We start from the raw sequence: 15,170 nt of genomic DNA, 5'->3' as shown, positions 1-15,170 counted from the left end.
CCATTATACCAAGATTGTTAAATTAAGCAGTTACTGATAGGAAAAAAGTGAGACCTCCAGCACAATCCTTTGATTCATTATTTGAATGCCATATGTATCTTGAGTGGAATTTTATAAACTGGAAGTAAATCATGTTATCCTCAATAAACACTGGCTATGAGGAGGGGTTTTTTTGTGTCCTAATGCATCAGTTCTTAGATACCATGTTTACCCGAAAGTTAGACCCAGCCCGATAGTAAGCCCTAGCTTGATTTTGGGGGGGTGGGTGGGCCAAATATAAGCCCTACTCTAAAACTAAGCCCTAGTTTTGAGGTGAGGAGCACTCCTAAAAATCAAGCTAGGATGGGGATAGGGGGTGAAGCTGTCCAACCTGCCCCACACCTGCTTACCTTACTGGTAGGACCACCACAGCTAGGCCTCCCACACCTCAACACATGTTGCGCTGCTACTTGACTTCTTCTGCAGCCGCTTGCTGCCACTTGCGGCCAGATGCCATGTGGCGCATTGCGCTGCTGCCGCTCCTCCCAGCAGGACACTGCATGGTGCTTTAGGCGTTTCTGCTGCTTGTGCACTTCAGGCTACTTCTGCTGCTTGCGCACCACTTCAAGATTCTTCCGCTGCTCGTGCGCTTTGGGCTACTTCCATTGCTCCTGCACTTTGGGCCACTTTTGTTGCTTGTGGCAGGCAATGTGGCACTTTGGGCCACTTCTGCTGTGGAAATGGCCCAAAGAGCCATGCAGTGTCCTGCTACGAGCAGCAGAAATGATGTAAAGCACCATGTAGCGTCCTGCCAGGAAGAGCGGAAATGGCGCAAAGCACCATGAGGCATCCTGCCAGGAGGAGCATTAATGGTGCAATGCACCACATGGCGTCCAGTTGCAAGTGGCGGCAAGCGGCCACAGAAGAAGTCAAGTAGTGGCTTGACAGATGTCGGGGTGTGGGAGGCCTGGCTGTGGTGGTCCTAAGGTAAGACATTCTCCAAAATTAAAATCTGGAAACACAGTATATACTACTGCTGTGGCATTATGACCATGGAAAGGTGTACTGCATTTATTCTTATGTACCTAAAGAGCAAGACTGATGGAAGCATGTCACTCTTAGAAGAAAACAACCAAGAGCAAAGCCCCTACTGTCTACCCTAGCCCACTCCAATGAAGCCCCTCTGGAACTGAACAATTGCTTCATAGCTTTCCCCTGGAAGAAAATATACAGAGACTCACAAAAGAGCATCCATCAATGGTTTCTAAAAAAGGAGGCCCAACCCAGTATTCCAGACTTCCCTAGAAAAAAAAAGTGAATATTGGTGATAGGAGATTCAGTTCTTAGAGGAACAGACACTATAATCTGCAGACCAGGCAGTCAACCTAGGGAGGTATATAGTCTCCCTGGAGCAAAAATCAAAGATGTAACTGAGTACCTTAGTAAAATAATCAACCCCTTTCTTCTCCTACATGTGGGGACCAATGACACAACAATGAATCTGAAAACAATTATGAGATTACAAACATCTAGGGAAGAAAGTTAAACACTTAGGAGCACAAGTGGTATTTTTATCCAAGTGGTATCCAACAAAAGGCCAACATCCAATGAGAGAGCAAAGGATTTTACAAACGAACCACTGGCTTAAAAACTGGTGTCGTCAACAGAACTTCATCTTCCTAGCCATGGTCTGCATTACCTAGATCACAGGTCTGCAACCCGTGGCTCCGGAGCCGCATGCCGCTCTTTCAGCCGACTCCTGCGGCTCCCAGTCCTCTGCCATGTGCAGTCCCCCCCAAAAAAAAGTGGGACTAAAAAAGTTCAACCAATCAATTCAAATATGCAGGGTAGGTGCATATCTCGCCTTGGCTCCACTCTTCAAACCCTGTTCTGCGCATGCGCGCATGTACGTGCATGTGCACACATTTTTTGCAGCTCCCAGTTTTTCCTTTTGTGAGGGAACCGGTTCCGAATGGCTCTTTCACTGTTTCAGGTTGCTGACCCCTGACCTAGATCAAGGGCTACTGGCAAGGGATGGACTGCACCTCACAAGAACTGGAAACAATGTATTCAGAAAACGACTGGCTCATCTTATCAAAAGGACTTCAAACTAAAATTGAGGGGGGAGAGGGGCCAAACCGCAAGACCTATAGAACCTAATTCCAAGCAAAAAACACTAGATAACCAATCACATAAGGAGGAAAGGACTAAAGAGAAAAAAAAATAAAAAATAAAAACTTAATGAAATGGAGAGTATTGGAAAGAATGTAAATCCCAGTTACAAAGTGGGAGATATAAGAAACATAACCAAGACCAGTAAAGGACACAAATAACGCTCAAAGTTTAGGGAACAAACGGTGAATTTGAAATATTAGTACATGAAGGCAGATATGATACAATACGGTTGCCATTACTTAAACTTGGTGGGATGAAACTCGTGACTGGAATGTAGTGATGGAAGGATACAAACTATTCAAAAGAAACAGACCTAACAAAAGAGGAGGTGGAGTTGCATTATATATAAAAGATCACTACATCTTTACAGAAATTCACAAAACCAAGGATGAAAACCACCTAGAATCCATAAGGGTCAATATAAAAGGGAAAACATGACATTACAATAGGTGCATAATGCAGGCCACCCAACCAAGCAGAAGAAATAGATGAACTCTTTGCTAATCAATTAACAAATGTATGTAGGAAACATACCACAGTAGTAATGGGAGACTTTAAACTACCCTGATATTAACTGGAAGATAAACTCTGCAGCAGGTGGGAGATCAAACAGATTCCTAACCAACTTAGCTGACAACTTTGTCATCCAAAAGGTAGAGGAAGAAACTAGAGGAAAAGCTATACTAGACCTAATTCTTACTAATAGAGAAGAAGTGATAGAGGCAGTTGAAGTTGCCGGAACCTTGGACGAAAGTGATCACATCATACTGGAATTCAGTATAATGCAAAAACAAGCAATAGCATATAATCCAACCAGTGTCTTAAATTTTAAAAGAGCTGATTTTAACAAACTTAGAGACAGCCTAAGCAAAATTTTATGGATAAAAATCCTAAAAGGGGAAAATAACTCAAGAAGCGTGGGAAACACTGAAAAATATAATCATAAAAGCCCAGTCCAACACAATACCACTAAAAAGAAAAACAAGAAATCCAAGAAGAAACCAGCATGGTTGCACAAAGATCTCTCTGACAAACTGAAAGACAAAAAGGATAAATACAAAAAATGGAAAGAGGGACACATAACTAAGGCAGAATATCAGCAGATAGCCTGAATCTGCAAAGATGAAGTCAAGAAAGCAAAGGCTCAGAATGAACAAAGACTTGCAACAAAAATCAAAGATAATAAGAAAAATCTCTTTCAACATATAAATAACAAAAAAGTCAAATAAGCAGTTGGCCCACTAAAGAGAGAAGATGGCAAGGAAGTAACAGGTAGTAGAGAGAAAGAAGAGCTGCTTAACTCATTATTTGCATCAGTCTATACACAAAAAGAAACTGTAGCCCAACCTACCAAAAGCACAACTGTAAAAGACTAGAAATAAAAATTAAAATACACAAGAAAATGGTAAGTGAACACCTATAAATATAAACCACCTGGATCTGATGGATTACATCCTAGAGTTCTGAAGGAGCTGGCAGATGTTATCGCGGGACCATTGTATTGTATCTTTAAAAAATCTTGGAGCACTGGGGAACTATCAGAGGATTTGAAAAGAGCTGATGTAGTTCACATATTCAAAAAAGGGGGGGAAACAGACCCAGAAAACTACAGACCAATCAGCCTAACATCAATACTTGGGAAGATACTTTGGAAAATATTTTAAAAACATCTGTGAACATCTAGAAACAAATAACATTATAACTAGTAGCCAATATGGGTTTGTTAAAAACAGATCATGCCAAACCAATTCTTATTTCATTCTTTGGCAAAGTGACTAAATTAGTAGATCAGCAAAATGCTGTGTACATAGTATATTTAGACTTCAGCAAGGCATTTGACAAAGTAGGAGGGAAGTAAGTAGTGGGATACCATAAGGTTCTGTCTTAGGCCCAGTACTCTTCAATATCAATGAATGACTTAGATGAGGGAATAGGAGAACTCATCAAATTTGCAGATGACTAAGCTGGCAGAAACAGCCAACACTGCAGAAGACAAGTTCAGGATCCAAGAGCTTGGGCCTTATCTGAAAAAATGAAATTAGTATGGAAAAAAGAAAGGTTTTACACCTGGGCAGGAAAAACCAAAGGATTACAGATTTGGCAAAATCTGATTCAAAAACATAACTGTGAGAAGGACATTGAAGTCCTAGAGGACGATCACTTAAACATGAGCGAGTAGTCTGTGGCAGCAGCCAAAAAAGCTAATACAATATTTGGTTATATAAACAGAGGCATAGAATCAAAATCACATGAAGTATTAATAAAAGGGTAAAGGTAAAGGTTCCCCCACACATGCGTGCTAGTCGTTTCCGACTTTAGGGGCCGGTGCTCATCTCTGTTTCAAAGCCGAAGAGCCAGCACTTGTCCGAGGACTTCTTCGTGGTCATGTGGCCGGCATGACTAGACGCCAAAGGTGCATGGAACGCTGTTACCTTCCCACTGTAGTGGTCCCTATTTTTCTACTTGCATTTTTACATGCTTTCGAACTGCTAGGTTGGCAGAAGCTGGGATGAGTAACAGGCGCTCACTCTGCTACGTGGCACTCGGGATTCGACCCGCCAAACTGCCAATCATCTGATTGACATGCTCAGCGTCCTAACCCACTGAGCCACCGTGTACCTTGAAGTATTAATACCACTTAATAAATCCTTAGTATGACCATACGTGGAATACTGCATCCAGTTTTGGTCACCACATTACAAAAAAGATGTTGAGACTTTGGAAAAAGTGCAGAGAAGAGCAACTAAGATGATTAAAGGCATGGAGACTAAAAGATATGAAGAATGGTTGAAGGATTTGGGAATGGCCAGTCTAGAGAAAAAAAGGACTAGGGGGGCCATGATAGCAGTATTCCAGTATTTGAGAGGCTGCCACAAAGAGGAGGGGGTCAATTTATTTTCCAAAGCACCAGAGGGCAGGATAAGAAATAATGGATGGAAACTGACCAGAGAAGCAAGCTGGAATTAAGGAGAAACTTCCTAACAGTGAGGACAATCAAACAGTGGAACAGCTTGCCTTCAGATGTTGTGGGTGCTTCATCATTTGAAGTTTTTAAGAAGAGACTGGACCGTCACTTGTCTGAAATGGTATAGGGTCTCCTGCTTGAGCAGGGGGCTGGATTAAAAGACCACCAAGATCCCTTCCAGTTCTATTCTGATTCTTGATTCTTATCCTGATTACCTGGTCTCTTCATGATACTTTCTCTTTTATAAGTGTATTCTTTCATAATTCTATAAAAAGCTGCTTGGATCATACTATTTCAGTTGACTAATGTTACCTGACCCTTGTTTGGAGGCCTTTGCTTTCCAAAAGTTGAAAAGGACAGTGAGTCTTTGTACATAGATTAAAAAAACCCATGCTCTTCCTTGGAGAACCTGCAGGAAGAAACTCTTCACCAGCTGGTATGAGGCTTCCATCTCCAGTGGGAGAGATGAGGAGGGCAGGGGTTGCTTCTGAGGACATTGGAGGGCAGCATCATCTCTCCCATCATAGAACGGAAGTGGGATTGCCTGGTTCTTGTTTTTGTGTCTCAGGCTGCTCTGGAGAAGCAGCTTCAGCTCATAATTTCCCATAGCAACCATTTTACTTGTTTTTCATCTTGATACAGAAATGAACACACAGTGTGTTTATAAAGCACTTGTGATTAAACTATTTTTTTCATTACTCAGTTTTTGTCAATGAGTAACCCACTAGGTTCAATTATTTTTTTCACCTGAATAAATAAGTTGGCATTCTCTACCACTTATATAACTCAACAATGAATAAAATTCATACAGTATCACTGATTGCTCTTTGTCCTACTAATCAATTCTAGCCTGAATATACTTTGATTTCTGTTCAAATTCTATACCAAGGGAACTTTCTATAAGAACAGGCAAATGTGTATCTTAAGTACAGTTGTAGAGATCTTTTATGAGCTGAAAAATCCTTGTACGTGGAATCTTGGCGTCTGTCAATGGCTTGCCAGTAGAGCAATTTCCCCCAGTGTCGCCTTTCCCCTGCAGGACTCACTCCTAGTTATTCTTTTACAGCACAAAGTAATAGTAGTATGAATAGAATATGGATAGCTGCAAAAAATCCCCTTTCTCCATGAGCAATTTTCATAATCTCCAATCCAGACTTTTTTCTTTATTATTTCTATTATTAATAACATATATATGCCACTCAGTGCTCAGCAATTCTGTGTGGTTTACAAATTCTTTAAAACATTTGAAAATATGGAAGCAAAAATAAAAAGCAAAAAGAATAAAAATGATAGAAATGATATTTTTTTTCTTTGTCCCTTCTCATAAAATTCTTCAAAGCCTTAATAAGTCCCTTTTGTAAATCCAATATAGGAAAATTATCCAGGTCATGGTCACAAGGCAAAGAATTTGGCTATTCTCTTTATAAATCTGGTTGTAAGAAAGATTAGTTTCATTGGCCCTGGGCTCACAATGTTGCATTGCTGACGTGGGTCTGAGTGCTTCAGGGAAGAATGTACCTTTCCTAAAGTTTTACAGTATTGTACACAATGTTCACAATGGAAACCACAGGAAGAAACAAATAGAAATTAAACAGTTAATTCAGAAGTTAAATAAATAAGGAAAATAGATGCGAAACATCAACAACTGTAATAAACTTTAATCATTTTTTTTACTTTCAGCATAGTGGCAGTTCCAGCATGACTTCAGATTCAGACGCAAGGACTTTCATCCCAGCATGAGTATAGCTCTTCAGGAACTCCCCACGTCAGTCAGAAATATTTTAAAATTCTTCCATTCCTTTGTACAGGTAATTCTCGATATACAACTACAATTGAGCCCAAAATGTCTGTTGTTAACTGAGACATTTGTTAAGTGAGTTTTGCCCCATTTTATGATCTTTCTTGCCACAAGTGAATCACTGTAATTGATAAGTTAGTAACCTGGTTGTTAAGTGAATCTGGCTTCCGCATTGCTTGTCAGAAGGTTGCAGAAAGTGATCACATGAGCACCTGAATTCTGATCACATGATCATGGGGATGCTGCAAAAGTCATAACTGTGAAAAATGGTCATAAGTCACTTTTTTCAATGCCATTGTAACTTTGAAAAGTTACTAAATGAACTGTTGTAAGTCGAGGACTACCTGAACATTCTTATGCCCATGAACTTGGTGAGCTCTAAATGTGTTGAACTTCAGTGTAAAGGTGTACACTATATGTCCAAGTCAAAGAATTTAGACAACTAAATAAAGTGGCAGTAGCAAAGTATTTCCATATTTTTCTCATAATATCAATGGAACACGTTCATATAGTACCCAGGAACTATATGAACTGCACTTGAGGGAGGCATTATACAAAAGCAAAGACTGTAGTACAGTGTTAATTAAAAAAAAGCTCTTCCAACTCTAAATCACTATAAAATGAATGACACTAATATTGTGAAAAAAGTTTTTATTTATCAGGAGTGCAATTTTGGCTCAAGTAAGGATGTTATTCCAGAAACACTATTTCAGGAATACATTGACATTGGGTAGTCATTGCTCATCAATTAGTATGGCTTTGCACAGTGGCAGATTGGATAGTTCATACTATATTTCAGAGAAAGTATAATCTATGATTTACGAAAGAATGAGATTATTAGTAATTAGAAATAAGACCAAAGACACATTTTCCCTAGAAAATGAAAGTATAAAAAAGGCACTCTAATGTGGAACAAAAAAAACTCCCAAAACTATTTGGAGCTAGAAGTGTGCAAACCAGTAAAATATTCTCCCTGTTAATAGGGCAGAATTCTGAATTGCAAACATATGTTTGTAAAACTATATTTTGAATTCATATGTTCATATTGTATGGACATTTTATATTCATCTTCCTTGTTATGTAACGCTTCAGTTGCCCCTCCCCCATCTCTTTAAAAATGTAGTCAGGTTTTCTTTCAATTTTCCATGTAAATTTGCAGGCTTTAACAAAATTGGTTCTTATGCAATTTCCTTGATTGGGGAAAGCAGTTTGATGGAACTGTTTATTCTAATGCAGACCTAATAAAAGCAGAATGCTCAAATTCAGTTCCGATAGACTCCTTTATGCATACAGTAGTACACTTTAAATTGGGATTCAGTTCAATAGTGGTTATCATCATTATTGTGAAAAAAAGAAAAATGGACTGCCTAGTCAAATCAGGGAAATTCCAGATTTATACATGGAACACTGAAAGTTGATGGCACTTGGCTTCAATTAAATGTAGCACAAAATCCAGAAGAGAATCCAGCAGAATCTCTTTATATTATACTGAGGTCCATTTTCAGTGAAAAACTCCTTCCTTAGCAGTAGAAGAGTACTGGCACAGGAGGACTGGATGCCATATCTTATCAGTACAAGTAATCCCCCACTTACAACCAGTCACTTAGTTATGACAGACCGGCCCAAAAGTGATTTACAACTCAGTTTCAAAGTTCAACCTCACCCCCTCCCATGGTGCTTGGCAACCAGCCCGCATTTGTGGCCATTTGCAGCACTCTGCAATTTACGTTTTTGCCAGGAACAGGCTTTACTTCCAGTTTCCAACAAAAACTGCCTCATAGAGAACAAAGGATTTGCTTAACGACCATGACACTCACTTTATGACTGCTGTATTCACTTCATAACTGCCATAAAAGGTAATAAAAATTGGTGGGTCATATAGAGATTTTCTTTATAACCATTGTGACTTATGACTCTAATTGCCAGGCTCAATTACAGTCGTAAGTTGAGGACTACCTGTATAGGAACAAAGCTTCTTTTCCTAGACCTTTTTAAGATGAAATAGCTATAGATATCTTTGTGAAGTCCATTTATTACGTGCATCATGATACAGGGGAGACCATCCAATGTTGCAACCCTGAAGCAAGTACATGGAAAGAAAGAAAGGAAGGAAGACTAGGTGTTTACGAATGGAATAGGCCAAGTGCAAGACTCAGTACTGATAAAAATATTTTCTGTTATTCTTTCACCTGCAAAGTATCTCCTTTAAAAGAAAGGAAATGTTAGCATCACAGTCAAGGCACAATGGAATTACCCGTCTACCAGTAAATGGATGAGTGGGAAATAATGGGAGAGGAGGGTTAAGATGGATCCTTGGGGTAGTTGGAGATGATAGTTCTTTATGCTTTATATTGAATGCACAGTTCCTCTATTCAGCACCAAAAGTAGTACAATATAAACATCTTAAACAATGTTTTAAAGCGTGGCAAATGATACTGTGGTGTTTTGTAGCCTCCTATTATTTTGTTTTCAATTAGCACCATAAACATTATTTGAAATGAGCCTACCAATTTTGAATATAAAAATAAATTCCCTTAAAAATTTGTGCCTACTGGCAGCATACTTTTGCTAAAAAATGTGTAACAATATAGGAGTTTAAAAGCTTCGGTGTCTACCTCACAACTAACAGATCCACTTAACAAATCTATCAAAGAAGTCGGGCTGGGAGAGACTTAGGTAGTCCTTCTCCCGGAAAATGGCTGACCGATCTCCTAGACTGATCTTCAGCAGGACATCCATGTCTACATCACTGCCTAGGGCCACGACTGTGGGCATAACATTCTGCTTCTTCATGGAATCAGTTGCCTCTTCCAGGTTTTTGTTGCTTGTAATACCATCTGAAATGAAGACAAAGGAGAGCTCTGCATTACGCCGAGCTGCCTTCTGCCTGTCTTGTGTGCTGATGACAAGGTTGTTGACAGCATATATGATGGCAGATCCAATGTTGGAAGAGGAGTCCAAATATTTGATCTCAGCTAAACGATCTGTGATGTCAGTAATATTGTATGTCAGTGGGAAAACTATGTCATGTTCATCCTCATTTCCATATTGTAGCAGAGCAATGCGTGCATTCATGTCGTCACTGTCACTTCTGGCCAGGGTGAGATGCTCAGCCACTGCTTCTATAAAACCATGGGCCCTGCGAAAGTTCTGGCTGCCAATTCTTTCAGAACCATCCAGGAGGAAGACAATGTCAACTGGGCGCTGTGTGCACTGGGCAACAGAAAGCTCTATGAGTAGGGAAAGGGAAAAACAAACAGACAATCAGGACTCTAGAATACATAACTCAAAAAGTTGGGGAAAGGATTTCATTCCATTCTGAGCTTCTAAGACTGGAGATCAGGTAAGGGAATGTTTATTCTTTTCTCATCTTCTTCCCCATAACATAAACCATTTCTGTAACTTCATAGGGACACTGAGATTTTAAACTCTGAGAATGGCAGAGTTTAAAAATCAAGTGCTGTGTGGAATGGAAATAAGATCTCACCCATGCAACCAAAAAGAAAAAAGAACTTGTAAAGCTAAAAAATGGAATTCCTTTGGAATTCCATATGCCCGTAGCCCCTTAATAGTCAGGGGTTTTAACTGAAGAACATTTTTGACCAGTATATTATTATATCATGGAATATATAAACAATTCAAGCAATAGAAACACTTAAGTTTGATTAATTTTGTGGTGTGAGGCATTTATTTTAAAAAGCATTTAAAATAGACGAGGCAGGAAGACATATGTAAATATCACCACAGCCAATAACTTATTCACCAAAAACTATGAACTTCCCTGAGTTTAAAGAGTAAAACATAGGAAAGAGGCATTGTTTGGTGACTATGTTTTCCTAATGTTTCTTTAGTGCAAAGAATTTGAGAAACTTTGCAAGTTTGCAGTTATAATGGTAATGCAAAAATAACCTTGAGACCCATTCTCACATTTATGGTTTTCATAGGTCCATAAAGCAGATAAAAACTGAATGAAGATCATAAGCATAGTTACAGTTTCACTTAGTGACTACTTTAGTTAATGGCAGTGTTTCTGGTCTCAATTGTGGTTGCTAAACAAGGATTATTTTTACTTTGAATAAAGCCTAAACCCAACTAGATTTTTGTTTGAAAAGATATATTAAAGTTGCAATAAACATTACTCTATTAGCCAAGGTTTGCACTATTTATTGAGATTTCATCTCTTTCTCTTTCACATACGAAAGCACATTGCACATATTGCTCTTGACATGATTAGCAAAAATGACAATAACAAAAAGAGAAAACGTATTCATAGATCACTTTATGGAGAATAAAACTTTTACTGGCAAAATAAATTAATTACAAACTTTTACCCAAAATAAAATCATTTTTGTACATTAATGTCTCCTTGGGAAGAGCACTCTAAAAATTCTCCAAATCTTTCACTTGTTTTCTTTTACATCACAACTAAAACAGATTTGCACAGGGGATAGGGAACTTTGCTGAGGTTCCTTAGCACTGCCCATGAATTGCCAAAAATGAAATAACAAGAAAGAATTTCCATTTACTCTGTTTCAAATTATTTCTAAGGTCATGAAGGGATTTCTACGGGTGTGATTGAAGCCTACGTTAGTGGAAGTAAACAGAACAAAACTGCGTAACTGTACACACAATATGACAGACTGGCCAGGCAAGTTCCTGAGCATGAACACTAGTTTCCGAGTGGAATTTTCTTCAGATTGAGTCAGTTTATAAGGAGCTTATCAACATTTAACCAGTAGATATAAATGGTGGACAAACTTTACAAAATAATTAGATTATATACCTCTACATATATTTTTTTTCCAGTTATTACTATTTCTATGGATGCCAGGAAACATTATAGGCAACCAATTTGTGCCAAAAGAGAGGTTCTATTGTTTTAGTGTATTTTGTTGTTCAACTGCCTGGATGATACTGTGCCAAGTCTTTCTTTAAAGTCACTTTTGGCCTGCTTACCCATTATTTCCTGGCATTATTGCACGTGGTGATTTGTAGCCTTTTTGTGGTGACCTGCTGGCTGAGTCAGGCATTATTTGAAAAATACAGGACCAGAGGTAAAGGGAAAAGCCTATGACACATCTATCTCTAGGCTTTCCCCCAAAATGAGTGTTAATTCATATTCTTTTCCCCTATGTTTTGGTCCACTCACACAGGTTTCTTAAAAGTTGCCACCTGCGTTTGTAAAGGTTCACAGAAACAGAGAATTGGCAATATTATCCTCTGCACCATTTATCCTATTAACTGCATAGCCACTGACTAAGGGCCAAGTAAAGAAATATGGAGAAAATGTAACATTTCTTTTCAAGTCACCTCTCTCCCAGTAAGCAAGGAAGACTAGCAAGCAAAGAGAAATGTTATTAGCATAATATAAAATGTTAAATGAGGAAGGATAACTAGGAGACAATAAGAAACTGAGCAAATAAAAAACAGAGAAAGATTGCATCAATATAATTTTTTTAGCTTCACCATCCTACAGTTCATGCCTTGAAACTAGAATCCAATCAATTCCAATTACCTTCACTATGGTCTTTGACAACTCCAGACTGTAAACAAGATCATTATATCAGTAGATGTTCTGGTGGACCACCACTTAATTATGAGCCAGAGTGTACAATTAATTAATGAAATAGCTTATCTCTTGGGATTGTGGGTGCTCATCATCACTGGAGGTTTTCAAGAACAGACTGGACAACTATTTGATTACATTTGTGTAAGGCTCCTGCCTTGAATAGTGGCGTCAGGTTTGGTGTGAAGCTGCTTGGTGTCTAATATAAAATGTTTTAATTTGGGGGCCCTAGCCTTACTTATCTTTAGCACATTTTTAAAAAAATGCTTAGAATAACTACAGATAGTCCTTGACTTATCACCATGATTGAGCCCAGAATTATGGTCATAAGTCATGGCGGTTATTAAGTGAGGCTGGTGAGTCTACACTTCCTTTGCAGTCATTAAGTAACCACATGGATCATTAAGTGGAGCATGGGGTGCACTGCAGCACCTCCCAGCTCACACAGGGCCTGCCCCAGTCCTTTCAGAGACTCTCCCACCACAAGGCAGCCCTTGCATAGTTTCCCTTCCTCCTGAGTCACACACTCTTGGGCCTCTTCCCCCCATCATGCCTCACTCCGCTTATCTTTTTCAAAAATTACCTTTGGGAAAGAGAAGCACCTGCTCTGCTGCATGGTGCTCTCCTTCCTATATAGAGCTGCATGGTGCTGTCCAGAAGCAAATCCATTTTGGTAGTGACTGCAATTCTTGGGTCATTTCTGGATGCCCCAAAATGGTGCCTGCTTTTGGGACAGCACCATGTAGCCTCTGTATAGAAAGCCTGCACAGTGGATCAGCTGTTTCTTTTTCTCAAACTTTGCAAAAGGAAAGTGAAGCAAGGTGTGACCAGGCAGTAGGGAGGAAAAGGCTCAAGGGTGTGGGACCCAAACAGGCCCAGGGCCTGAGAGGACCATCTGGCTAAGAGGAAAGCCCAAAGGATCCAGAGATGGGGATGGGGAAAGTAGACGGGTGAGGTCAATAGCAATTATTTATAAGGGCAGACAGATTTCCAAGCACCTGAATTTTATTCATAGGACTGCGGGGGTGCTGCAACAGCCATATTCGCGTACAGATCGTTAAATCCCTTCATTCAGCACTGTTGTAATTTTAAATAGTCACTGAACAAATGATTGTAAGTCAAGCACTACCATTAAGATATTATTTTGATTGATGTTGGTGGTCCATATTCATATCTCCTTCCTTCTAGAAAATGCAGGGTCTATGTTGAAAAACAGATCTAGACATGGACATCTTCCAATACTTTCAAAGGGAGGCACACTGCAATAGCCATTTGGTTGCAACCTTGTTCTCAATTCATCTCCAAATTCATTAGACAAGAGCTTGCATATCTAGACACCTGCTACGTTTACAGGAATGTTCAGGATAACTTTTAAACCCATGCAATTTGCACCAAGAGTTGGAAATCTTTTCAGGACCATGGAATTCAAAGAATTTCACATCTTCAATTGCCTCACAAATGCTCATTGCCAGAACATTGTAATGTTGCGCACTCTTACATGATCTCTGACTTCTGTGCATGATGCTGGCCATTAGTGGTCTATTGGTCTTGCAAGAAACTGAATTTGCCAGATTGTATTGGGAATTCTAGCCAATATTCCAAAGATACTATTGAAACAAAATTATTTGTTACTGCTCCTATAGGACTGGAGTTGTGAGGAAAAAACCAGCAGAAACCAGCTTGTTCATCTCATAGCAGAATTTCAACCTGAATACTGTTTTCTTTCATGATATGGCAACTTGTAGGATATACTGTACCTTTGTCACCTTTATCTTTTATGAATCTGCAGAATTCTATAGAATCTACATCTTTTTCTACATTAAAATTGCCTCTTGCAAGCCATTTTAGAACATAGCCATGCAGCCATTTCTCCTGGAAATTAACTAAATCCCCCTCCCTCCACCCGATTCCAATCATAAATGGATTTGGACGTTTTACTCTTTTGAGAGTAAAGATAAATTTATCTAAAATTTCTGTTGGCTTTACATGCAAAGTTTGTATCAACATGCATCTTGAAATAAATTTAGAAAATTATTATGCGTGGAATATTTTGTACAAACTTTTTGCCTTTATGGAAAATTCTACATTTGCCTCATATAGTTGGAATGGTGGAAGAAAGAAAGTTAGCACAGAAACATTACTGATTATGGTAATCTGTCACTAAGGGAAGTTGGTATAGAATTTAGTATTGCAAAGTAAACTGAGGTTGCTTGATGAAGCCCAACAGGTAATGGAAACCACTGCATGGGATTACCTACCAAATCATATACCAAAGCTCTTGGAAGTAAAAGAAAGAGACAGACAGACAGATATCTACAGATAATTAGTTGGCAGAAGAAGGGACACAAGATATCCACCAGTTCTTAAAAAGCAGTTATGGTTAGACATATGATGGTCCTGCCATGGTTTCAGTAGAGAAAAAGACACACATTGAACACTTAGAAACATTCCAGGTGGCAACTTAATTGCATACATCATGTTCTAAATTCTATTTGGGAAGTCAAAGTGTAGAATGTTGTCACTCTTCTTAATTTGGATTTTTCAGAGTAAGGATGTTAAATGTTTTCTGGAAGGGAGCCACCATTGGTCTGCACTCCAAATATAGCAAGCATTTCATATACCATATTAATTAAAACATAGGTGACCCTTGCTTAACTTTGATAATTGGGACTATTTTACATTTACAT

General features: G+C 38.9%; 1 protein-coding gene across 1 annotated transcript in view; it reads right to left on the bottom strand.

The window, feature by feature from the left end:
• Positions 1-7,130: 7,130 nt before the first annotated feature.
• Positions 7,131-15,170, bottom strand: part of COL6A2 (collagen type VI alpha 2 chain) — a 60,507-nt gene continuing 52,467 nt past the window's right edge. Inside the window, exon 28 of the mRNA XM_081312701.1 lies at positions 7,131-10,147. Within this exon, the coding sequence (XP_081168827.1) occupies positions 9,540-10,147 (608 nt within the window). The 3' untranslated portion in view covers positions 7,131-9,539. The remainder of the gene's footprint in view (positions 10,148-15,170) is intronic.

Source organism: Vipera berus (genome assembly GCF_964194415.1).
Source record: "Vipera berus genome assembly, chromosome: 1".
NCBI lineage: Eukaryota > Metazoa > Chordata > Lepidosauria > Squamata > Viperidae > Vipera > Vipera berus.
This window is presented reverse-complemented; position numbering and strand designations above follow the sequence as displayed.